Source organism: Lontra canadensis, unplaced genomic scaffold (genome assembly GCF_010015895.1).
Source record: "Lontra canadensis isolate GAN:19392208 unplaced genomic scaffold, GSC_riverotter_1.0 scaffold58, whole genome shotgun sequence".
Lineage (NCBI taxonomy): Eukaryota > Metazoa > Chordata > Mammalia > Carnivora > Mustelidae > Lontra > Lontra canadensis.
Window position 1 is genome coordinate 2,329,396 of NW_022631052.1, and position 27,586 is coordinate 2,356,981.

Sequence of the window (27,586 nt, forward strand, 5' to 3'; positions counted from 1 at the left end):
TGTCAAATAAATAAATAAAATCTTCAAAAAAAAAAAAAAAAAGAAAACTGTTTTAAAAAAAAAAAAAATCCCAGATTGGTTAAATACCCAAAAGTAAAAAATAAAACTTTAAAACTTTTAGGAGAAGCCATCTTCTGACTCAGTTTCCTCATCTACAAAATAGAGATAACAATGCTACAAAGTAGATACTATTATTATGAAGATTAATGAATAATATATAGATATAAAATATTTATTGATAGATACTTGGGCTGCTTCCATATCTTTGCTACTGTAAATAATGCTGCAGTAAACATGGGAGTACACACATCTTTTTGAATTAATGTTTTCATTTTCTTTGGGTAAATACCTGAGAGTGGAATTATTAGATCATATGGTCTTTTTCTATTTTTAATTTTTTGAGGAATCTCCATACTGTTTTTCACAGTGGCTGTACCAATTTACATTCCCACCAAAAGTGAATGGATAAAGAAGATGTGGTACACACACACACACACACACACACACACACACAGAAATATTACTCAGCCAAAAAAAAGAATGAAATCTTGCCATTTGTAACAACATGGGTGGACCTAGAGCATATTATGCTACCTGAAATTAGTGAGACAGAGAAAAACAAATATGGTATGATTTCACTTATATGTGGAATCTAAAAAACAAATAAATGAATAAACAAATTGTAGAATCAGACCCATAAACACAATGAACATACAGATGATTGCTGGGGGATGGACAAAATGGGTCAAAGGGTTTGGGAGATAGAGGCTTTCAGTTATGGAATGACTAAGTCGCAGGAATAAAAGTCACAGGCATAGGGAATATAGTCAGTGGTATTATAATAGCATTGCATGGTGAGAGATAGTAGTTACCCTTGCAGTGAGCATAGCATAATGTTTAGGGTTGTTGAATCACTGTGTTGTACTCCTGAAACTAATGTAAGATCCTATGTCAACTATACTCATATAGATAGACATTAATATAGAGATATGAAATACTTAAAATATGGCATGCCATGTAATAAGCACTATATAAATATAATTATTATTACTATAGGAGTATATACCTTTATGGGTATGGGAAGCATTTTTCTAAAAATATTTTGAAAATGTTGACAAATATGATAACTTTTAGTACTTTAAAATATAAAGCTGTGTAAAATACAATAATTGAAATATAAGCCAGAGACTCAGAGAAAGTAGTTTCGACATATCTAACCAACAGAGTATTGGCCCAGAATTTTTTTTGTAATTTTTAAATTTTTTATTAACATATATTATTAGCCCCAGGAGTAAAGGTCTGTGAATTGCCAGGTTTGCACACTTCACAGCACTCACCATATAGCACATAACCTCCCCAACATCCATAACCCAACCCACCCTCTCCACACCCTCCCTTCCCCCAGCAACCCTCAGTTTGTTTTGTGAGATTAAGAGTCTCTTATAGTTTGTCTCCCTCCCGATCCCATCTTGTTTCATTTGGCTCAGAATTTTTAAAGATTCCTTATGATTTACCACATTTCTTTATCAAAAATAAAAAGACAAACAGCCAGTAGAAAAATGGGCAAATAATATAATCAGCAAGTTCATTGAAAAAGAAGCCTAAATGGACACCAAACATTCAAAGATACTCAGTCTTGTTAGTAATAAGGGAAATGCAAATTCAAACCTCATCACACCGGGGCACATTGGGTGGCTCAGTGGGTTAACCACACAACTCTTGATCTCAACTCAGGTCTTGATCTCGGTGTCATGAGTTCAAGCCCTGTTTTGGGTTCCATGCTGGGCATGGAGCCACTTTAAAAAACAGAACAAACAAAAATCCTTTTCACATTTATCAGACTGGCAAAAGTTCTTAAGTCTGAGGATAATAAATAGATGTTGGGAAACTACGAAGGAAACATGAACTCATTCACTACTGGTAGAAATGTAAATTGGTGTTAACTACTTCAGATTGTAAATCGACAACATCTAGTAAAGTGGCTGAGTAGTCTCAGTGACCCACAACTTCACTTCTCAGTGTGTTCCTTAAATAAATATTTATGGATGTACACCGGATGTGTGTACAAGAATGCAACCTTGTGTCGAAGCTAGAGAAGGTTGAAACAACCAGAATTCTTATCCAAGGAGGAATGGATAAATGAATTACAGAATACTTTATCACAGTTAAGGATGAACCGAATCTACACGTACCATCGTGGACATATCTCAAAAATCATCACATTGATACAGAAAAAGCATTTGACAAAATACAGCATCCTTTCTTAATAAAAACCTTCAACAAATTAGGGGGTGGATGGAACATACCTCTACATCATAAAGATCATATATGGAAGACCCATAGCTAATATCACTCTCCGTGGGGAAAAAACAGAGGCTTTCCCCTAAAGCAGGAATAAGACAGGGATGTCCACTCTCATCACTCTCAGTCTCCTAGTATTAGAAGTCTTCGCCTCCGCAGTCAGACAACAAAAAGAAATAAAAGGCATCCAAATCAGCAAGGAAGAAGTCAGACTTTCACTATTTGTAAATGACATGGTAGTCTTTGTAGAAAACCTGAAAGACTCCACCAAAAAATTGCTAGCATTAATTCATGAATTAAGCAAAGTTTCAATATATAAAATCAACGTGCAAAAATCTGTTGCATTTCTATACACCAGTAATGAAGCACCAGAGAAAGAAATCAAGGCATTAATCCCATTTGCAGTTTTACCAAACAGTAAGATACCTAGGAAAAAACCTCACTAAAGAGGTAAAAGATCTGTACTCTGAAAATTAGAAAACACTTGTGAAAGAAATTGAAGAGGACACAAAGAAATGTAAAAGCATTCTATGCTCATGGATTAGAACAAACATTGTTAAAATGTCTATATTACCCAGGGGCACCCGGGTGGCTCAGTCTGTTAAGCGTCTGCCTTCAGCTCAGGTCCCAGAGTCCTGGGATCGAGCCCCACATCCAGCTCCCTGCTCAGCAGGAAGCCTGCTTCTCCCTCTCCCACTCCCCCTGCTTGTGTTCTCTCTCTTGCTGTGTCTCTCTCTCTGTTAAATAAATAAAATCTTGTTTTAAAAAAATGACTGTATTACCTAAATCTATCTACACATTTAATGCAATCCCTATCAAAAGAACAATGAGAGACTATGGACTCTGAAAAACAATCTGAAGGGTTTGAAGAGGTAGGGGGGTGGGAGGTTGGGGGAACCAGGTGGTGGGTATTAGAGAGGGCACGGATTGCATGGAGCACTGGGTGTGGTACAAAAACAATACTGTTATGCTGAAAATAAATTTTTAAAAAATGATTAAAAAAAAAAAGAATATCAGCATTCTTCAAAGAGCTAGAACAAACAATCCTAAGATGTGTATGGGACCACGGAAGACCCCAAATAACCAAAGCAGTCCTGAAAAAGAAAAAACTGGAGGCATTACAATTCCAGATTTCAAGCTCTATTACAAAGCTGTAGTCATCAAGACAGTACGGTACTGGCACAAGAATAGACACACAGATCAATGGAACAGAATCGAGAATCCAGAAGTGGACCCACAACTATATGGTCAGCTAATTTTCAAGAAGGCAGGCGAGACTCTCCAGTGGAAAAAAAGACAGTCTCTTCAACAAATGGTGTTGTGAAAACTGGACAACATGCCAAAGAAACTGGACCACTGTCTTCCACCACACACAAAACTAATTTCAAAATGGATGAAAGACCTAACTGTGAGACCGGAAACCATCAAAATCCTAGAGGAGAACACAGACAGAAACCTCTTTGACCTGGCTATAGCAACTTCTTACTAGACATGTTGCCAGAGGCAAGGGAAACAAAAACAAAAGTGAACTCTTGGGCTCCATCAAGATAAAAACTTCTGCAGAGTGAAGGAAACAATCAACAACTAAAAGGGAGCCTACAGAATGGGAGAAGATATTTGCAAATGACATCAGATAAGGGGCTAGTATCCAAAATCTATAAAGAGCTTGGGGGTATAGCTCAGGGGTAGAGCATTTGACTGCAAAATCTATAAAGAGCTTATCAAACTCAACACCCAAAGAATAAATAATCCAATCAAGAAATGGGCAGAAGACATGAATAGACATTTTTCCAAAGAGGACATCCAGATGGCCAACAGACCCATGAGGAGATGCTCAACATCACTCATCATCAGGGAAATACAAATCAAAGCCACAATAATAATAACCACTACCTTACACCTGTCAGAATGACTAAAATTAACACAAGAAACAACAGGTATTGGTGAGGCCGTGGATAAGGGGAACGCTCTTGCATTGTTTGTGGGAATACACACTGGTACAGGCACTCTGGAGTACAGTATGGAGGTGCCTCAAAAAGTTAAAAATAGAACTAACTACCCTATGAATAACATGAATAATAGAACTAACTACACAGCAATCGCAGTAGTAGGTATTTACCCAAAGGATATGAACATACAGATTTGAAGGGGTACATGCACCTCAGTGTTTATAGCAGCATTATCAACAGTAACCAAATTACGGAGAGAGCCAAACAGCCCATTGACTAAATGAATGGATAAAGAAGATGTGCTATAGATACAATAGAATGTCACTCAGCCATCAAAAAGAAGGAAATCTTGCCATTTGCAACGATGAGGTTGGAGCTAGAGTATATTATGCTAAGTGAAATAAGTCAGAGAAAGACAAATACCATATTATCTCAATCATATGGTGGGTGGCTCAGTGGGTTAAAGCCTCTGCCTTCCACTCGGGTCGTGGTCCCAAGGTCCTGGGATCAAGCCCTGCATCGGGCTCTCTGTTCCTCGGGGGCCTGCTTCCTCCTCTCTCTCTGCCTGCCTCCCTGCCTACTTGGTGATCTCTCTCTCTCTCTCTCTCAAATAAGTAAAATCTTTAAAAAAAAAAAAAAATCATGTGGAATTTAAGAAAGAAAACAGATGAACATATGGGAAGGGGGGTGTGCAGAAAAAAAGGAGGGAGGGAAATAAACCATAAGAGACTCTTTTTTTAAACAATTATTTTTATTAACATATAATGTATTATTTGCCCCAGGGGTGCAGGTCTGTGATTCATCAGGCTTGCACCATTCAAGCACTCACCATAGCACATACCCTCCCCGATGCCCATCACCCAGCCACCCTATCCCTACCCCCAACACCCCAGAAGTTTGTTTTGTGAGAGAAGAGTCTCTTGTGGTTTACATAAGGGTTGAATGGATGGAGGTGCAGTGGGGGATGGGATAGATGGATGAAGAGGTTTAAGGAGGGCCCTTTTTGTGATGAGCACTGGGTGTTGTATGTAAGTGATGAGTCACTGAGTTCTACTTCAGAAACTAATATTGCACTGTATGTTAACTAATTTAGCAATAAATTTAAACTTAAATTTTAAAGAATCTAACATTGAATGTTTAATGAACAAAGAAATTTGCAAAAGTTATAGGTACAGTATGATACTAATTATGAAAGTCTTATAAACACTTCTTTATATTGTTTGTGTATGTGTTAGTATATATATTAGTATATACATAAATATTTTTTAAAACATAAGAACATAGGTGTAAAAGGTGTAATTTCAAAACAACATTCTCTGGAGAGAGGAAGAAGAATAAAGTTATATCTACTATATTACTTTCTTGGAAGAAAAAAGTTCTGAAAAAATAGACAAAATACTGATTAAATGAAAAGTATCATACTTACAAATTTTTATGTATGAAATATTTAAGAATTTTAATTTTTTAAAAAATTTTATTTATTTACTTTGAGGGGTGAAAGGGGCAAAGGGAAAAGGAGAGACAGAGGATTTCAAACAGACACCACACCCAGCATGGAGCCCATTTGGGGCTCGATCCCACAACCCTGAGATCATGACCCTAGCTGAAACCAAGAGTTAGATGCTTAACCAACTGAGCCACCCAGGCACCCCGAAGAATTTAACTTAAGTTTGAAGGAAAAAAAAAAAAAAAAAGACTTTTTAAAACAAATAAATAAATGTACGTTCCTGCAGTAAAAACAAAAAACCTGCCCTCTGCCTAGCATAGAGTTAGTGATTTGGAATAAATTTTAAAATTAGACACCCTGGATTTGAATTTTGGCTTTACCAACATTAGCTGGCATTTGTTGGTATACCCCAAATGGCTGCACTTATACCAGCAGGGCATCCAAGTAGTCTAGCCTGTGAATGACACCTTTTGAAGTTGCATAACATGTTCATCCTGAATGTGAGTTTGGACAACTTTCTCAACTTCTTTGAGCCTTAGTTTTCTCACCTAAGTAAAAATAACAATACATATACTCTAAATATTGTCACTTCAGTAAGATAACATATGTAAAGTGTTTAACATACACCTAGCACAAAACAAAGGCTCAGTAACAGCTAATTCCATTTGTCTATAGGATTATTCCTATTTTTGTCATTTATATTCTAAAATCAACCAAAATTATAAACTGATGCCATAGCAGCAACTCCTCTGTTATAAAAATTTAAGAGGATTTACTACCTAAGTTGAATTTTACAGCTCATCAGTGTCCACCCATTGTTGTAACAAGTTTTTGCTTACCATAATCTTTCTAACGTGGATTCTGCCCTTTCCAACCTTCTTAAATAGAGCAGACAAGTATCTTTTTATGATGATTCAAGATCACCATCACATCACTTTTTGTACTGTATAGATGTAGTAATCACTGAAGTTTCAAACAGCATTTCACACTGGGTGAAAGAGGTACTTATCCCAGGAAATACTTTTAGAACTTCCTCTCTTGAGAGAGGCCCTGGTATATGCTTAATTTCTAATTTTATTTTTTATAAAAATGAATTAAAGTATATATGAAAATACGGTATCTGCATCAGCCTTGGATTGCCTTCAATGATTTACTGAATTAAAAAACAAAGTATCCATCTCCTGAATTGTCTTACCCTCCACAATGGCTATTCCTGCAAATTGACAGATGATACTGTTGAATTATGCTTACAAACAGACTTTGTGGTCAGACAGACTGAAGTTCTAATTCTAGCTCTGCCATTTCTTAGTTGTGTGACTTCCATCAAATTATTTGAACCCTCTGTGAAATTTACATAATAGGAACCCCTACCCTAGGGGTGTCTGGGTGGCTCAGTCAACTAAGCCTCTGCCTTTGGCTCAGGTCATGATCCCAGGGTCCTGGGATCCATCCAGCTCCCTGCTCAACTGGGGGCCTGCTTCTCCCTCTCCCTCTGTCCATGCCCCCACCCCCACCCCTGGCTTGTGCTTGTGCTCTCTCTCTCTTTCTCTCACTCTCGCTATCTGTCTTTATCGCAAGTAACTAAGTAAAATCTTTAAAAAAAAGAGAGAGAGAAGAAGAACCTCTACCCTACCTTACTGGATTGTCTGGATTATATGAAAATATAGATTTAAAGTTCTTATTATTATAATCCCCACATAGTATACTCAGTAAATGTACTCAATAAACAAACATTAACAACATAGTCCTGATATGTATCATATTTCATCCAAAATTTTAATTTACATTTTAACATCTCTTTCAACGGGGAGGTTGAATAATGCAACATTTTATTTTTGTATATTATATTATATTTTATATATTATATATATATTATATATATTATATTTTGCATTTTATAATTGTAGTTATAATTGGCAGCATTTTCTCCAAGTTACACATAAAATTGTGGTGCATCTTAATAGTAGTACATTTTATAGTCACTGGCATCTTAGATTCACAGAAAGATGGAAGTACATGCTCAGTTAATATTCATTAAGTAAAATTGTTACCAAAGACATTTAGCTTATCAAGAATTATTCAAAATGCATTGTATTGCTAATGCAACAGACCATACAAGTATCTTTTTGACAGCTTTTCTCTTTATCTCTATCTCTGTAGCATTAATCTTGTAAATGAACGTATTAAAGAAGGGCAGTTTTTCACAGGAAAAAAGAGTAACTGGATGCATATAAAACCCTAAGCAATGATTTCTCTAAGTTTTCTATATATTTGATATACTTTAAATTCTACTTTTAATGTTGAAATTACCTTGAAAGTTGTGGATAGTGTTGTCCCCTTTCCTTACATTTCTTCTACAATACTGTGTACTTTTTAAAAGGCTCCCTAATCTGTAATTTAAATTGCTAAGGTAACATCGCAAAGGAAGAAGATGATAATGTTACTGGCGCTGTCGTTCTTTCCTGGATCAAGCTCTATAGTTCCTAAGTGGTAAAGCCTGTTCCACAAATTAACTTTTGCTAAATTAATTTTCCACTGAAAGAACTAGTTAAATGCATCAACCCTCTGAAATCTTTGGACGCTGAAATTGTCCAGTCAGCAAATATTTTACTTTTCAAGATTATTTCAAGAGGAGTTAATATGGTGTTCATTTGTTTAACCTATAGACACTTGGTTCACCTGCAAAGGTCATGATAGAAGCTGGCAAATGGTCCATTGGCATTGTCAGGGAATTTATTGTGCTCAGAAATAAACTCTCCAGTGGGGAAAAATACCACAAACACATAAAAACATAAATGTTGTCATGTAGGTTTTTTTTGCCTGGGGTTTTCATCTCCCACATTAGCCACTCATTGTTGATAATAAATGAATGTGTGACGGTTGTTGGGGACAGGCAGGCATATTTACTCTTCTTAAAGCTGCTGATTTTTTTTTTTTTTAAGTTTACTTATCGATTTAAGTTTATTTATTTTTTTAGTAATCTCCACACCCAACTTGGGGCTTGAACTCACCACCCCAAGATCAAGAGTCACACACTCTGCTGACCAAGCCAGCCAGTCACTGCCCCCTCCTCTCTTTTTTCAAAAATAGCAGTACAATCTATCATAAAATGCACAGGATTGTTGAAAAGGCACTGAGACTAGTGAAAAGAACCCATTTCTTGGATTCTTACAAGATGGGTTGAAATCCCAATTTAGCCACTTACCATGTAATTTAGTTTCATTATTTAGGCTAACTGAATCTCAGTTTCTTTAGCTGGGAAATAATGCTTAGAATAATAGGACTCTCCTTGCTGGGCTAGTCTCAGAATCCTGAATGACAGGTAGCACATGGTGAGTGCCTGACCTGCGGTAGGAATTCAGTACATGGTACTAATGACTGTTATCGATAATTGTTATGTTTTTCAACCGCATTCGTTCATAAGAAATCGTTTGCCACAAAAACTTGGTCATTGTCTTTAAATAAAAATCATTATTTTTTTCCTTTTAGTTAATTCAGTTTTTTATGCTTCCACCCTTTTCATTTCTTTTGAGAAAATCTGAATTACATATTGCAAGGTGGCCTCAAAAGAACTCCTAGTTCCTATTTTGCTGCTCCTGTGGAAGACTGTGTGCAGACCACTGTATTCTACAGTAAGGGTTGACAAACTTTCTGTGAAGGACCAGATAATAAGTGTTTTGGGCTTTGCAGGCCATATATTCTCTGTCATAACTGCTCAGTTCTGCTGTTATAGCATGAAAGCCACCATAGATAGTGTTGATAAATAAACGTGGCTGTAATTCAATAAAACCGTGCAAAAATGGACTTCTAGGTGAATTTGGCCCGCAGACCATCGTTTCCCAGTCCTCGCTCTATAGTATGCTGGCTTAGCAAGGAGTGCCGCCACCATAGCTCAGAGGATGTATGTGGCTGAGGCCATCTGAAACTAATATTTAGCTATGCTCCTCAGACCATAGAGCCGTGTGCCGTTTAGAACACCTTCAGTCACCTGCTTTTCTACTGCAGCTGTTCTACCGTCATGTGGCTGGTTGTCATCGTCTTCACAGCAGTGTTGGCTCCTTAGAGCCTCACCATTCCCGCTTCAAATCCGACCTACTGCCCTTCTTGTCACTACTGAATGGGGTCTTGTTGTTGCTTTTTTGTTCCTTCATCCTTTTTCCAAATTTCTATTCTCTTTTTTTCTTTAGTCCCCCTTCCTGGCTGTTTCTCTAGTACAATTCAATGTTCTTCTGAGCAGCTTGAATTTTATACCTTTTGCCTATAAGTGAGAGGGCTCCTATCCTTCTGGCAGGAAATGAAGCCATCACATAGAATCTGATGAGAGCCCCAAGACTTAGTCACTCCTCAGTCATTTTTGTGACTTCTTGCTGCACTAGATGGTTTGTTGACAGAGTTTCTTCTTTGCCTTAGTCTGCCTTGCCTTAATTTATTTTATTGTTATTTTGGGACCACCAAACATATATACCAGGCACTATGCTCAGCAGTGGGAATGCAAAGATGAACAAAATAGGCATTGTCCTTGCCCTCATGAAGTTTAGCAAAGAGGACACCCATTAAAGAATTACACAAATAATTAACTAAGGGAATCACCATATGTATAGCTAGTAGAAAGGAAAAACATAATTTGCAGTGACAAAATCTAATAGGACCTAGTCTGAGGAGTCAGAGAAGGCTTCCCTAAGGAAGTGCTTGTAAGCATATAATAAACATTAAATAAGTATTTATGAAATGAATGTAAAAATGCAATTTATTTAAGATGAAACCTGAAAGGTTGGCAAAAATTAACCAGATAAAGTTTAGGGAATGAACGTGGAAGGGGAGTCCAGACAGTGGAGGCAGTTGTGTGTGAAAGGCTCTGAAGTTGCTTCTCTCAGTGAAGCAAAAGATGACTTGAGAAGAGTGGGGAAGCATTGCTTCTCAGAATGAAATAACAGAGGTCTCCAGGGTCATGTTAATAAAGGCAGATAGGCTATGTGTTTAAGGATCTGGACTCTGTTCTAAGAATGATGGGAAACCATCGATGGTGACATGGTGACATGGTGAGTTCCTACTTCCATGTGGCTTCAAATACTTGGAGTTGTCAGAAGGCCAAGCTCTAGAAACTCTCCAGTGTGTACCTCCTGAAAAAGATAAATAAATAAATAAACAAACAAACCTGAACCTAAACCTGAACTCCTCTACATTTGAAACAGATATAAATCCATTTGTCCACACTACAACTCTAAAATTTCTACTTGTGAACAGTCTGTAGTCCATGCCCCTGTAATACTGGTAGCTATGTCATGAGTATATAGTATTCTTTTGAGAGGCTAATAAAAAATATTTATAGAATGGTATACTGTGCATTTTAAAAGTATCAGAGAACATTTAGACAAGACTGTAAGAGGCCCTCCAGAGCATCATGCGTGAATAACCATAGTTGTCTTCTGCTGGGGTACTGCCAGTGACTTAAAGTTCACTACTCTTAAAATTGTTCATTCCAAATTTTAGACAGTTTTTGTTTTGTTTTCTCACCCTGGCTTTTCATGGGTTCATCCTTCTGAGAGTCAAAATGTCTTTTGCGTTACTTCATGGAGTAAGCCAAATTCACCATTGTAAAAGTGCTTGAAAACCAAGATATTTGATAAAGCCTGAGAATTAGATTATGAATTACAAGGTGGGACTATGTAAAGAATCCATTAAGATAAGCATGGTAGGATGAGATAGTGATTTTTCTTCTAGGGCATAATAATTAGTAAATAATCTAAAACTAACTGCACTCAGAACTAGAGCCTTGATTTTTTTTTCCTTTGGTCAACAAATCAAGCACTTAATATGTGAATAACACCTTATTATATATTGCTTGAGGAATAAAAGCATAAGAAGAGTACTAGGGTTGTAAGATCTTACTCACAGAGCTAATGATTTCTTTTGAGAGAAAAGATTTTATGTTTATGTAAGTGCAATAGGAGAGTACATGCCAAATAAGCAGTGTACTAAAATAGAGCTACAGAAATTCCAAAAAACAGATCAGGATGGGCTGAGGTAGAATAAATCTATTAAGAAATACCTAATTTCACTGAGTTTCTCTTTAGGCTGGACCAAGCTTGATTGTGATTTACCAACCCCCCCCTCCCCTTTTCCCTCTGCCACCACCTGTACCATTTATTTGGCCTGGATGAGACTTCAGACAGTGTTTATTGAATTGAATTATTTTATCTTCCTTGCTATGTTAGTCATGTTGAAGATGTTCCATTCTATAATAGTTTTTCTCATTCTATTTTTCTGTGCCTTATGGATTTTTTCAATGAATACGTATGTTTACATTAAAACACATACACACAAAGATGTTCATACCTATTATAGGAACACAAGCAAAGACCAGCATTTGAAGATAGGTGAGAGAAAAATAAATTTTTCTTTTGAATCTTCTGAAATGGGTCTGTTAGGAGCTTTGCCAGTATACATTAGGATGATGAGCAGCTTCTTCTGAAAGGCTATCCTGGGCTGACCTCAGAGTTTAAAATAAGTGGAGTATGTGGCATGATGACAGTAATGAGCCATTGATTTAGCAGTGAAGATTTGCTCACAGAGCCTTATTTCTCTGTCTGCCTGATTTCTTTAAAGAACTGCTTTATTGTGTTTCTTGTCCTTCAGCGGAACGGAAGCCCCCCCTTTTCAACATGAACGCAATGAGTGCCTTATACCACATTGCCCAGAACGACTCCCCAATGCTACAGTCTAATGAATGGTAAGACTCTGCTCTCATTTTAAATCTCTAAGGGAATCACCACATGTATTCGGCACTTTCACTGAATCACATTTTAAATATCTGACCTAGAAACCATACATTCCTTCACCGTATGTTATAGTAACTGACAGTGGTGCTTTATAGATGTGAATTGGCTATGCACATACACACATTTTTTTTTATTTCTACCCTCACCATCACTTGTACTATGTTCTTAATGTGTGTGTAGGAACTGAAATTCTACAAGGAACATACCTTGCTGTCTTCCTAATAAGTCTCATCTCTTAAATCCTGACAGTCTTGTATTGATCATCTCAGCTCTTACCACTTCTTGGCAGAGATGAAGTACCTTCTCTGATGTCATTATTTTTCCAGTTGTCATATCTTTTATTATATTGTATTTAAGTATGTTGACACAGAATATACACTGTCTATTCAGAATTGTATCATTCCTTACAGAAAATTATAACATTTTGATAGTTGTTTGGGCCACAAGAGTTATAGAATAAGGGAAGTTTTAAACAAGAGTGGACAACTTCCTTCTGCTTCCCAAGAGAAGGAAGTTTTTTCATCCAGAAACCATATTCCTAAGTCCCTTCCCTTATGCTTCAAATTTTACTACCTGGTTGTAGGTGGTGGGTGATGGAGAAGTTACCAACCAGCCATGAAGAATATAGGCTTGAGACTTAACAGAGTTGTCATCTTTGGAAAGAAAAATATGTGTAAAACTATTTATATATATAAATACAATACTTTTCATTTTTTGAACATAAATTATGATTTGACCTTGCTTATATGTTAAGGTATGTTCATGTATTGACTAACTTGAAACTCTCCACATTCATTATCCAGATAATTAATTTTTAGATACCATAAACTTGAAAATGGTTCACTTCTCCTAATATTTTGTATATTTTATTAAAGATCTCTTAAAATGTAAATCTTTCCCTTGAATGAGAGTGTTTTAAGTACTTAGTGTATTCCACAGACCCTGATTTTACTTTCTTTCCATGTATTTGCACATACAGGACAGACTCCTTTCGGAGATTTGTTGATTACTGCTTGCAGAAAATACCTCAGGAAAGGCCAACGTCAGCGGAGCTGTTAAGGGTAATTTTTCAAATTTATATTTGAGGAGGGGGATTTAAAGGCATGTTGTAGCAGAGTAGAGTAAATCATTCCTGTGGCAGCTCATCATGACAAACTGGATTAGAACGTGCTGCCTTGTCATTTACCCAGAGATAATAGCTAGGCATAGAAATAGCAAGATTATCACAGTGGATGGTGCTATATATTCCATGTGGACAGTTTTTTCCTCCATATTTTCCATCTTCTCTTTTTTCCCCCTCCCTCTTTCTGCCTATGACAAGTATTTCTCTTTGCTCTGGTCATCATTGTGATGTTCCTATGACTAATATCTGCACGAACTTCAATACAGTGCTTCCAGGACAGTCTGCCAGTGGTTCACATGCCAACTCGGGAATTTTCAGTTAGGTTGTTGCCAAACCATCAAGCAGTGAAGATGTACAATAAGTATACAAAGCGTACACTTACATCACATTACATCATACATGTTGGTGACAGGAGTATCACATTAACTCCATTCATTTGACTTAAACTTCGCATTTTGGGGCATCTCTTCATGTAACATTTTACTATAAACTTCATATGTAGGTTCCATTAATATCAGTCAAGTGTGTGGAGACTTTTACAATATAAATGTCTTTTATTTGGCATAAACTACTCCAGATTTATTTAACCTCTTTCTGTATACATGTATATATTTTTTAACTCTTTTTGTTGGTTGGTTTTAAGAAAAGCAAAGAAAGATTATATTGACTAAATTTGAAAGCTTAAGACTGTCAGCTGCTTTATAATTGAAGAGCGCCTTGTCTAGGTCTCAAATTCTTGGTTTACATTTTCTTTTTCTGAGGACTTTATAAACATTATTCTGTTCTCTGCTTTAAGTATTCCTAAAGAGGTAGGTCTGAAGCCAGAGAGTTTTTCCACAGAAAATTAAGTTTTTTCTTCTTGTAAATAGCAGCTCACAGGAATATGGTGGCTGCAGCAACAAGGCAAAGGACTCTGTGTAGTTCCCTTTGGCGTAGGGCCATCATGTGTTCTAGACATGAACTCTACTCTGTATGCCTCCATGACAGCTCCAGATTTCTGTAAGGAAAAATGACAACCAGAACAAAGCACCAGGTAACCCAAGATAAAGTAATATCTTTATTACTTTGAAGTAGGTGAAAAAGTTTTTTAATTGGGGGATGGGGTAGAAAGCACTACCATAAAGGGGAAGAGATAATTTGGGGCTATATTAAAATTAAGGGGGAAAAGCACCTTAAAGAAGATAATACAAGATCCAAAGATGAGTTTTAGGACCCAGACACCAAAAGGGTATAAAAAAACAAGCCGGCAGAGATAAGAAAAGAAATGGAAGAGAAAAATTAAAACACAAAATCATGAACAACAAACTGAATATAATGAACCAACCCACGTAGGGTGTGTCCAGTGACAGAAAGTTGTAAGGAAATAAAGCAAAGTTAAATGCAAGAGGAAAAATTGTAAAGGTGGTCATAATTAAGATGACACATGTGGAAGACAGGAAATCTAATATACAGCAGCCTGTTACTTCCAAAGAAGAAAGTGAAACACATACAGCAGAAGATATTTAAGGATATACCTGAAGAAAACTTCATTGGAAATAAATGTTTGGACCTTTGTTTGACTTGATTTAGTCTTAATTTGATTTGGGGGGCCAAATGACATGAGCCCACCATTTATTTACTCAACAATTATTTACTGATAATCTACTGCATGCCAAGCACTGTTCCAAGCACTAAACACACAAGTAAATATATGATATCAGTTCATAGTAAATTCTTTTTTTTTTTTTTAAGATTTTATTTATTTATTTGACAGAGAGTGAGAGATCACAAGCAGGGGAAGCGACAGAAGGAGAGGGAGAAGCAGGCTCCCTGCTGAGCAGAGAGCCCGATTCGGGGCCTCGATCCCAGGACCCTGGGATCATGCCCTGAGCTGAAGGCAGATGCTTCACCTACTGAGCCACCCAGGCGCCTCCGTAATAAATAATTTTCTCTGCAGAAAAATAAAGCAGAGACAGAGATGAACAGTGATAGGACCTATCATTCCTTTTTTTTTTTTTCTTTTTCTTTTTAACTAAACTCTACCCACAGTGTGGGGCTCAAACTCACAATCCTGAGATCAAGAGTTGCACATTCTCCCAACAAAGCCATCCAGGTGCCCCAGGAGCTGGTGTTTTAGATGAGGAGTTAGGGAAGGCCTTTCTAGGAAGATGATTTTTTAAGCAGAGCCCTGAGGACAGACACCATGGAACTGATCTTCTGTAACCTGATGAAGTTGCTGAACTCCAGGGAAAAAGAAAGATTCATACAAATAGGCTGGGGAAAAAAAAAAAAAGTATTTTGGGGTGGATCTTTGACCTAGCTAAGGTGCTCTTTAGCTATAAAGGCAGCTGACATTTTCAAGCCTCACAGATTTAGTCGATTTTTTTTTTCTAACAGCTTTTTAAAAAATTGCTCAATAGCAGAATCCAGTCAATCTAGTGATAAAACAAGAAAGAAAAAGAGAGAGAGGGGGAAGGAAGAAAGAATGGTTCACTACTTTATTCCTTTTTCTTTTTTTTAAGTATTAGTAGGGTTTTGTTTTGTTTTGTTTTGTTTTTAAGATTTTATTTATTTATTTATTTGACAGACAGAGATCACAAGCAGGCAGAGAGGCAGGCAGAGAGAGAGAGGAGGAAGCAGGCTCCCTGCCCAGCAGAGAGCCCGATGTGGAACTCGATCCCAGGACCCTGAGATCATGACCTGAGCTGAAGGCAGAGACTTAACCCACTGAGCCACCCAGGCAGCCCTAAACACTATTCTACCTTGATTATTTGTTTGCTTGTTTTCCTTAATAGTATGTTAGGCATATTGTTTTATGTTTCTGCATGTAGAGCTACCTCATTCTTATAAATGGATCCATAACATTTTCAGAATGAACTTGGCTCTCAGATCGGTGGAGAACTTACAGTTTTAATCCGTATTTCTTGTTATGAGTTAAGTTGAGTGTCTTTCATAGGTTGAAAAGCTTATTGGTTTCCTTTTTTTAAACTCTTTGTGATCTTCGCCCATTTGTCTGGTTGTTAGGGGTTTTTTTCCTTATGACTTTGTAGTAGATCTGGCAAATATTTTTTCCCTATTTCTCTTTTTATGTTCTTTATGCTGGGCTTCTTTTGAGAGGTCATACAAAAATTTGTTACAAAGAAGTCAACTTTTTTCCTCCTAGTTGGCTATCTTGTTCCCAAATATTTTTAGGTAATTCATCTTTTTTTCACATTTTCTTCCTGACATTTTAAAATGTCACCTTTACTTCAAATCCATTTAAATATAGAGCCAAGGTAAAATCATTTATATGGTTAAAGAGCAGAATGTAAGTGCTATAAACATTGACAATGTAAAAATACTAATGTAACTAGAACAATCTAGGAGTAGGAAAGAAAGATAAGTATACTAATTTTCCTATTTTTCAGAGTAGATAGTCAATAATAATCCTTAAATCGAAAGGCATAGCTTTAAAAAAAAGTAACTCCAATCTCTGTCATCTTTTTTCTTTTTCTCTTTGGTTAACTTTAGAGGATATTTTAAGATCTGGTAACTCTTGGCAAAGAAATTATAACTAAAGTTAAGGTTTACCTTTTTGTCATCTAATTCTGCTACATTTAAGTATACCTTAATTTAATAGACTTTCTTAAAATTAGCATATGTAATATTTCCTTAAAATTATTTCTAGATATCCATTATCCTGAGAGAGAATGTCTGAAATGATGTTCTTTTATTTAATAATATTTATTTCTGGATGGTATAACTTGGGATGATTTACTTTTATGTATTTTCTTTATCATTTAAATGTTTCAAGGAAATATACCTCAAGAACAATAAAACCATTATTTTCAAAGGATATGGGAACCTATTAGTTATAGGGGTTTCGAGAAAAATGGGCTTTGGAGAACAGGGAAGAGATGGGATTGCAGGCAGAAAGAACATAAGCAAAGGCATGTAGGTGTGAAACACATGGCATGAGTTAAGAACTATCTAGAATGTACTATATGCATTGGATGGGAAAGCGGACTAGGAGTGACTAGATTTGAACCTAGAAATACAACCAAGAGCCTGGCTGTAAAAGGCCAGACTTCATCATGCAGGCATGTGTTTACGATGTTGAGTTTATCAGTTTTAAAAGGCTTAAACAGGTAAAGGTTTAATTATCTTGTGCAATAAGAAACCCGGGGCACTGAGAAAGGAGATATTAATATAAGCAGTGCAGAACAATAAACAACTCAACAATATCACCATGGATCCAAGCTCCTTCTGTCTGCCTACTTTATTATCTTCAGTATGTGGCTTTTATCTTCTTGGTCACAAAATGGCTGCTGCATCTCCAGAACTCAAGTCTTTATCCCAAGAGGGAAAAAGGAGGAAGGGCAGAGTGGAAAACACCTTCTCATCAGGTGCTTTGCCTTTTTACTTTAGAAAACAAAACTTTCCTCAGGGACTTCTCCCTTTGTATCTTGTTCACCAAAACTCAGTCATACTGTTATCTGTAACTCCAAAAGAGGCTGGAGTTCAACTCTTTTTACTTTCTAGTACTTACAATAGATGAAGGCAAGGAAAAGAGGTTGGAATGGGGGATAAATGGGACACCAGTGTCTGTCACAATGAGTGACACAATCAAATCTTTGTCTTAGACAACAGTGGTGGTAGACCACCAAAAACAAACACCAAATGAGGCAATGTGGGTTACAGGTAGCTCTTCCACTATTTGGCTGTGTAAATCACTTAATCTCTCCGTGCCTGAATTTCCACACCTTGAAAATAAAAGAATTTCTAAGAGCTGTTCCTGCTCTAAAATTCACTGATCCTAAGTTATAGCTTGAAGTTCACTGAAAACCAGTTTGCTCTTATATAATCACAAGTACCAGAGGAGCAAAATAATTTACTTTCTCCCTTTCAGGCTCATCTGGAAATATGCAGGCTGCACTCACTTCCGGGAATAGTGTTTCATTTTCAGAAAGGACTCTGCAGAGGAAGAGATATTTTATAAAAGCAGGAGCAAAAGCCACAATTCCCCTGACAGCAAAGTCAGGGTGAAGAACCACAAGACAAGTACATGTCCTCACAGTGGCCCTACTCCTCTTTTATAGCTGTCTAACTTAGGAAGAAATGAAATCCATTCCATCATCCAAGGCCCTACCACATTATATCCCATTTTCCCAATATCTTCAAATTATAATTTCATGTAAGTGAATTTTCCACATAACAAACTTCTCCTTTAAAAAACAAAACTTCCTCCTCCCACTTTTGATCATTCTCTGCATAATCTTGTCAAAATACATGATCTACTTCTCTGCCTTCTTAAAGAAAGCATAATAAACATAATTTCGTTTCTTGATGGCTCAGAAGCAATAGTGTTTCATCAACTCTTGGCCTATAAAAGGACTACATGAGAAGCATTTTCCTCTTTGCAAAATAGCCCACAAACCTTTGTTCATTTTTATGTGGTTGGTTGGTAGGTGTGTTAGTCATGGATTTTCTGTCTTTTTCTTGAGTGTCATGCTGCCTAAGAAGTTTCAAAGGACAGTTCTTTTTACAACAAGTAACTCTAGTTCTATAGTTCTCCATCCTCTCTATTCTCCCACTTTTATTCCCTCTTTCTAAACTGATACAGGCTAAGAAACTAGGAAACCAGAATATGTGTAAAGATCACTGATAATATTGAAAGTGAAGGCCTTAGAGCGCCTGGGTGGCTCAGTGGGTTAGAGCCTCTGCCTTTGGGTCGGGTCATGATCCCAGGGTCCTGGGATCAAGCCCCGCATCAGGCTTTCTGCTTAGCAGGGAGTCTGCTTCCTCCTCTCTCTCTCTCTCTGCCTGCCTCTCTACCTACTTGTGATCTCTGTCAAATAAATAAATAAAATCTTTAAAAAAAAAAAAGTGAAGGCCTTTTATACGAGGAAAAGTTTATGGACTTTGGGGCAGTTACTTTCACTCTTCAAAGGCCCTTTTCCTTTATTTCTGGTTGTACAGCTCTGTAGAGGCAAAATGAAATTGCCAGAATTAGAACCTGTAAATAAATTGAATGGCTGCCATATTTTCAAGCCTACACTGGGTATGTCCACAAGAAAACAAAATATACACAAGTCTATTTCAACAGGGTGGATAGGAAGATTGAGGCAGGTTATAACAATAACAATAACAATATATATATATTTTATATATAAAACAATAATATAAACATATAAAACAATAATATCTATAACTCTGCATTGCTTCTACTTATTATATATCTATGTATTATATATATTCAAATCCTTGAGATTTGAAAGTTACAAGCCTCTAAGCTACTAGTCATTATTCACTTATACGTTAAAGTAAAATCTCAGGAGTTCTCAGGTAAACTCTAGGATGAAGTCCACAAAATGGGGCTTGAGGAAGAAGAGAAGAGCATAGTTACCTCTTTATAAGATTTATACAAAATGAGAGGCTATACGAAATGAGTCACAGCTTATTATTTCTGCAAAATCAGTAGGCCTATTTTATGTGTTTGCTTTTATAATGTAAATCTTGCCCCCCAAAATCTGCTCTTTCATTTTCAGTTTTTGTTTTTTTCTCCTCCCTCAATCAGCATGATTTTGTTCGACGAGACCGGCCACTCCGTGTCCTAATTGACCTCATACAGAGGACAAAAGATGCTGTCCGTGAATTAGATAACCTACAGTACCGAAAAATGAAAAAAATCCTTTTCCAAGAGACACGAAACGGACCCTTGAATGAGTCACAGGAGGATGAAGAAGTAGGTTCGGTTTATTTGGTAGGCACTGATGGAGTGCCTACTACATGGGAAAGTTCTGGACTAGGCACTATGAAAACCACTTTTGGCGATAAAAATGTAATTGATGCTTTGGGCCTCAAGAAACATGCAGAGTTGCAAAAGAAACATTCATAAAATAACTCTTATATAAGACAAAATATGAAAAATGCTTTTGAGGTGTGTCACCAGGCAGGGCTCCATAGAGGGGAGAAAATAAGCCTGCTGGGGGGATTAGTGAAGTTTGTGTGCAGGACATGATGTGGTGGTTTCTGAGAGACAGGCATAGGACGTTTTAGGCCCAGGAAGATGCTGTGCTTTCAGAAGATTATCCTGGCAACAGAATGAATTACGACAGACTGGAATGTGTCACATTCTATGTAACAGTCCATGCAAGAGGTAATAAGGACAGTGTCATTGGGGATGGGGGGAAAAGGAACACTTTTCAGAACACTTTTGAGAAACACTGTAGAGGTAGATTTGATAATACAGTGTTTCTCATTGAAAGTCACAGTGACAGGTGAGGAGGAGTTTAAGGTGACTCTGAACATTTTAGCTCAGGTGACTAGGGTATGTCAATACCAAGAATGGAGAAAAAGAATCAAGGAGAAATAGTAGGTTTAGAATGATTTCAGTTTGATACCTATTGAGTTTAATGGCATCATATGCTGCTGACATAGTATACAGAAGGAGTTTTCAAAGGAGAAGTGACTTTCTGTCTCCTCATTCAAATAACTTAAGAAGGATTGGTGGAAGCAAGGGTAATGATAGTTGGGACACCTGAATGGTAATGTCTGGCAGTTGGTTGGAAATTCAAACCCAGAACATAAGAAAGAGGTCTGGGTAAAGAGTAGTTGGCTGGGGGTCAAGAGAATTAAAATGGTAATGAATCTGGAGTTGAATGCAGAATGGGAAGAGGGCCACGCCATATGAGGGACCCTAAGAAACATCACAGATGTCCAACAGTCTGCAACTTCAAGGACGGAGCAGCCGGTATTAGCAGATACCACAGAGAGGTCAAGTTAGACAAGGACTTTAAAAAAAAAAAGTTAACTGAGTTTTACAAGCAGGGCATTCTTGATGACCTTCGTAAAAGTAGCTTTACAGGAGTAGTTAGGATGCATAATAGATAACTGTAGGTTTGTCGAATAAATGGGAAGTGAGAAAGTAGAGACAGTGAAAGCTGGTTATTTTAAGATTCATAAATTTGGCTGAGAAGGAAAAAGGGACAAAGGGCAGTATGAAGAGAGGTCTGTAAGTATGGGTCAGGTCTCTTCATATTTATAGACAAAGTGGAAGAAGCCGGGCCAGAAGCATTGAAATTAGATGAGACAGATGTAGTGAAGTAGGATCTCAGGAAGTGCATGGGATAGGAGCAGGAGTATAGAGCCTTGAACAAAAGAAAGGACTCCTCTTCCTCTAAAACTAGATAGAAAAGAGGAAAGGAATGAACAATGCATTTTATTTTACCTTTTTATATAAAAGAAAAAATTATCAATAATTATAAAAATGAAATTCAGAAAACTGAATTGGACTATAAATCTCTTGATTGCACATATACAAATGATCCCTTTTAATTGGGAAAATAAATCTGTTAAAAATATAATGTATTATCTACCATTTTAAATTACCCATATTACCTATGCCAGTGATTCCTTAGAGTGCCATGGCTAAGTAACAATTCATTAAAGTTATATACATACAGTATGGTTCTTTGAAAATGGGATTTTTTTAACTAAGTTACCTTAATTATATTATTTAATCTTAAAAGATATCCCACTGTGATGGGTAAATGACATATTCTGATTATTTTACCACTTCTTAAATAGTAGTCTTTGGACTAGCAGTGATGAATACCAGTATTATTTAACAGATATATTTAATAAGATTACAGAGGTAAGCATGATAGAATTGCTTGAGGGAGGCAGAATTTAATTACCTGTCCAGGACAGTAGAATTAATATCCCTGCTTAGACATGAAGTTACTCAATAATGATTTGCAAAGGAACATATTCCTTGTCAAATCTCTGAAAACTCTTTTAACTCTTTCAGTTTCAAACGACCGCTGCCCTATTTGTAAATATCCCAGATGTTACCCGTTCAGTTGCCTACAATCTTTCTCTAGCACCTTGATGTTCCTGAAAGTCTCCTACAAACCTGGCCCGATTTCTGCTTACGAATAGCAATACAATAATATAATAGTTGCATATGACAGGGGAAAGCCCTAGGATAGCGGCATTTGGAGCCTTATGACCCATGTCCAGAATGGCCCCTGAGGAAGGCAGGGAAGTGAATTTGAGATGTCTGAAAATGGTGGGGAAGTAGTAGAGTCACTACATAAAAAGTTTATCTTTGCAGATTTGGCAGAAAAGCAACTTGGCACTGCAGAATTGAGTGTGCTTAATAGCTCAGTCAATGGATCGGCACTTAAAGCTCCAGTCATCTTTTTTAACCCCCATGCCCCATTTTTATAGGACAGCGAACATGGAACCAGCCTGATCAGGGAAATGGACAGCCTGGGCAGCAACCATTCCATCCCAAGCATGTCTGTGAGCACAGGCAGCCAGAGCAGCAGCGTGAACAGCATGCAGGAGGTCATGGACGAAAACAGCTCTGAACCTGTTATGATGCACGATGACGAAAGCACCGTAAATTCCACTTCCTCTGTTGTGCCCAAGAAGGTAGGTTCCCCGGTACCCTTCGCAGCTCTAGGCTTTGTCATTGTACTGAAGCCAGATCAGGCCACTTGGCATCCGGACCTTTCGGGGTGACTTCTTACAACTGCAGTATGGAACTAAACCGAGCACTTGATAGTTCTCTTATGGAAAAAGATAACAAAAGACTACGTAAAGCTGCAGTTCGGCCTGTTTCTTCATCTTCCTTTCCTGGTGCTTTGTCTACCATTATCAGTAAATAAAAATAAAAATAAATAAATCTGTAAATCTCCAAGTCAAAGAGATTGATAAAATCCTCTCTAAACCATAACTTTAATACTGTACTCTTAACAGCTCTGTGAATATAACCCATTTAGAAGCACGCTCTCAGAGGTGTGTTTCTTAATGTATAAGCTACCATTCGTTTAAGAAGCAGTTTCTACTCTTTTCTGTTGCTCTTAGATTTATTTCTAATTCTAAAACTAGTTCTGTCAGCTTAAATATTCTGACTTTTGAAGGAACGGTTCTGTTTTTTATTTTTACTTTGGTTTTCCAATTAAAGATCCTTCTGGGGCGCTTGGGTGGCACAGTCGGTTAAGAGTCAAACAACGGTTTTGGCTTAGGTCGTGATCTCAGAGACAAGGGATCGAACCCTGCCTCCAGCTCTGTGCTCAGTGCAGAGTCTGCTTAAGACTCTCTCCTTCTCCCTGCTCCCACCACCCCCCATCTCTCAAATAAGTACATCTTACCAAAAAAAAAAAAAAACCTCCTTTCATACAGGCCTATCATGGTTCATAAGTTGAAGTACTTCATGAAAAAATGAAAAAAAGGTCTTACAGTTTCTTGCAGAGCACTATCTATAAGATGAGTATTATATCTTTAAATTTTTTTTTTTTTTTTAAAGGGGTGCCTGGGTGGCTCAGTGGATTAAGCCTCTGCCTTTGGCTCAGGTCATGATCCCAGGACCCTGGGATCGAGCTCCGCATCAGGCTCTCTGCACAGTGGGGAGCCTGCTTCCCCCTCTCTCTCTGCCTGCCTCTCTGTCTACTTGTGATCTCTCTCTCTCTGTCGAATAAATAAATAAAATCTTTTTTAAAAAATTAAAAAAAAAAAAAGATGAGTATTCTACAGAATTACCAATAATTCTTTGGAAGAAGTCCCAAAAATGTTTTGAGTGACTTTAGGTAAGTGGTCCATAGTGTAGAATTATATGAAAGAATCTGTTTTTCATTTTCCTTTTATGGTATATATGTACTTATTTTAATAAATGCCAATGATTACATTCTAATTTCAATGATAGAGCATATTTAAGAATTTTTTTTTCACTTAGACGTCAATTGGTACATTTTCCTTGGGACAAAAAGGAAATTGGACAAGTAAGGATGAAGGGCAGGAGAAAATACATTGGTCGCTGGTCATAAGTAGAGGAAGGATACACATTTATTTTCTGAACAGATTAACTTACTCATTTATTTAGCAAAAATTGGTGAGGACTTCTACCATGTGCCAGGAACTATAGTAGGCCCTGTGGATATCTAGGAAATAAAACACACGTGGCGCTTTCATGAAACTTATTATCTTTGGGGGAGATTAGGAAAATAATTGTACGAGTAACTATACCATTTGATTATGAAACTTCTGCTCTGAGTAAAAGGAGGATTTAATCTATCAGGGAGTAGTGGAAAGCCTACCCAGTGATGTAACATGTAAGCTAAAACTTCACAGATAAGTAGAACTTAACTAACCTGGGGTGAGGGATGGGGATGAGTCAGAAAACAAGTGCAAAGGCCCAGACAAAGAATTTTGTATGTTCAAGGAAGAGGGAAAAGGTCAGAGAAGTTAGAGCTTGGTGAGTAGTGTGAAGAGTGAATGGAGTGTAGAAAAACAACAAGGAGCAAATTATCAGAAAGTCATGGAAGCCTTCTGAGGAAAGGAGTTATATTCTACAGATGCAGCAATCTGCCAGGAGTTCAGCATTGGCAACCAGCTTCTTTAAACATGGGCAGGTGTTCCTGTATTTGAAAGGTAGAAAAGAAAGTTTTGCTGGACTCTCTTTTTAGAAGGAGCTATTGTGGATGCTGACCAATCTGGCTCTTTCCTTTACCTCTGGAGTTCCATGGGTATAGGGATCAAAAGAAAAGGATTTCCACTGGATCTTTTTCCTCCAGGAACCCTCAAATGAGAACAGAATTAGAAGAAAGATACTACTGGCACAGTCAACAAAAAGGAAAACTCTGGTCTTGAATTTTAATTCTGATTTTGGTGTGTGATGGTACAGACCTGTCTTGTTGTAATACAGGTTTTTCAATACTTTTTTCTCTTGCGTGGTATCATCTTTTAAGAATAGATGTTAATTTATGGGGCACCTGGGTCACACAGTTGGTCAAGCGGCTGACTCTTGGTTTTACCTCAGCTCATGATCTCAAGGTTGTGAGATCCAACCCTGCATTGAACCCCCCATCAGGCTCCCCACTCAGCACTTAAGTTTCTCTCTCTCTCTCTGCCCCTCCCCACCCACGTTCTCTCTCTCTCTCTAAAATAAAATAAATCCTTTTTTTTTTAAATAATAGATATTAATTTATATTCTAAAATAGATGGTTGTATTTGATCCATACAAAATGTTTGTCAGGAAGAATTTAAGTTACATAATGTATTTCTATTTTATTATGAAATAAATATATGGAGGAAATGTGATGAAAGAAAATTGAAAAACACTTGTGAATAAAACTGAATGAATTAACTGAACTGAAAATATAAGCAGGCTAACCAAAAGCAACCCACAGAATGGGACAAAATATTTGCAGATCATATTTCCATATCTAATATTTGCATATCTAATAAGGGATTGATATCCAGAATAGAAAGAGAACTCCTAAAACTCAAGAACCAAAAAACAACCAACCCAAATTGAAAATGAGCAAAGGACTTGAATAGACATTTCTCCAAAGAAGATAAGCTCCAATAAGCTCATGAGGAGATGCTCAATAGCATTAATAATTAAGGAAATGCAAATGAGAACTATAATAAGATACCACCTCATGCCCATTAGGATGGCTAGACAAGAGTTGGCAAGGATGTGGAAAAATTGGAACCTTGTGCACTGTCGATAGGAATGTAAAATGGTATAGCTGCTGTGGCAAACAATAGGTAGTTCCTCAAAGAATTAAAAATAGAATTACCACATGACCCGCAGTTCCACTTCTGGGTATTTGCCCCCCAAAACTGAAAGTAGGATCTCAAGGAAGTATTTGTACAACTGTGTTCATAACAGCATTATTTATAATAGCTAAATTTTGGGAGCAACCCAAATGTCCATTGATGGATGAATGGATAAACAAAATACGGTATACATAAAATGGAATATTATTCAGCCTTAAAAAGGTAAAGAAATTCTGACGTACACTACATTCATGGATGAACCATGACATTATACTAAGTGAAATATACCAGTAACAAAAAGATAAATGCTGTATGATTCCACTTTTATGAGGTATTTAGAGTAGCTAAAATCATAGAGACAAAAAAGTAGCATGGTGGCTGCCAGAGGCTGGGGTGTGGGATGAAATGGAGTGTTGTTTAATGGGGACAAGTTTCAGTTTTACAAGATGAAAGAATTACGGGGAGGATGGGGGCGATGGTTGCACAACATTAGAAGACTATTTAATAGGCCTGAACTATATACTTAAAAATAATTAAGATGATTAATTTAGATATATTTCACCACAATAAAAAAGGGGGAAAGTATAAGGAGGCAATAAAAGTAGAATATGTTAGATGTGAAAACTTAATATTAATTATATCTCTTCATGAAACCCATTTAAATCCTATACCTGGGCTTACAAATCTATCATTTTAAACACAACAGAAATATAAAAATTATTCAGAAACTTTATATTTGTTGGTATGCTTGACTTCCTAAAAGTTTTCCACTTGGGAACATAAATGAAATAGGATCTTGAGCTCTCAGTAGAAAATTTTATATAATGGATCATAGGAATGAGGAAACTAGTTTATAGTTCTGTCTGCCACTGTTAGTGTTATTTTACTTTAGGCAAGTCACAAAAAGCTCTCTGGGCCTCGGTTTCTTCATCTGTAAAATTAGGAGTTCTGTATGGCTTCAGAGATCCCTTCCAGCTCCTAAATTCTGTGTTTCTGTTCCCGTAATCTTTAGAGAAGCAGATCTCTGCTGTGACTTTCAAGGTGTTTTGTAGCGAGGTGCCTCAGGAACAAACCTCATCCATACCTCCTCCAGGCTAAGGCAGGCTTTTATTTCTTACATTTTGTGTTTGGATTTCACTTAAGATTTCACTTAAAAAGGCGGGGGGGGGGGCGGATTTTTCTAAAAGCCACTGTTCTCATCAGTCCCTCCTTCTTCATGCAGATGGCATAGCTGTGATACTGTATTACATGTAGGTACAGGTAACATTTAAGTCACATGTTGGGTTCTCCGGGAAGCAGAGCTGAAACCGTTTGAGTCAGCAGTCTGTTTTTTAGGAGTTTCTTTTGGGGTCAACACCTGTGGAAGAGAGAAGGAAGCAGCATCGGGTGGAGGGCAAAGTTGAAGCGAGATAGCAGACCTAACATCAGCTTCAGCCAACTCCTAAGGGAGCTGTGG

At 37.1% G+C, this 27,586-nt stretch overlaps 1 protein-coding gene across 2 annotated transcripts in view; it reads left to right on the forward strand.

Annotated features, from left to right (window-relative positions):
• The window catches only part of TAOK3 (TAO kinase 3), a 182,228-nt gene that overhangs the window by 114,282 nt on the left and 40,360 nt on the right, over positions 1-27,586 (forward strand). For both annotated transcript variants that reach the window (XM_032876176.1, XM_032876177.1), the window contains exons 10-13: positions 12,334-12,427; positions 13,456-13,537; positions 20,135-20,302; positions 22,792-22,998. In XM_032876176.1, coding sequence (XP_032732067.1) covers positions 12,334-12,427; positions 13,456-13,537; positions 20,135-20,302; positions 22,792-22,998 — 551 coding nt within the window. The remainder of the gene's footprint in view (positions 1-12,333; positions 12,428-13,455; positions 13,538-20,134; positions 20,303-22,791; positions 22,999-27,586) is intronic.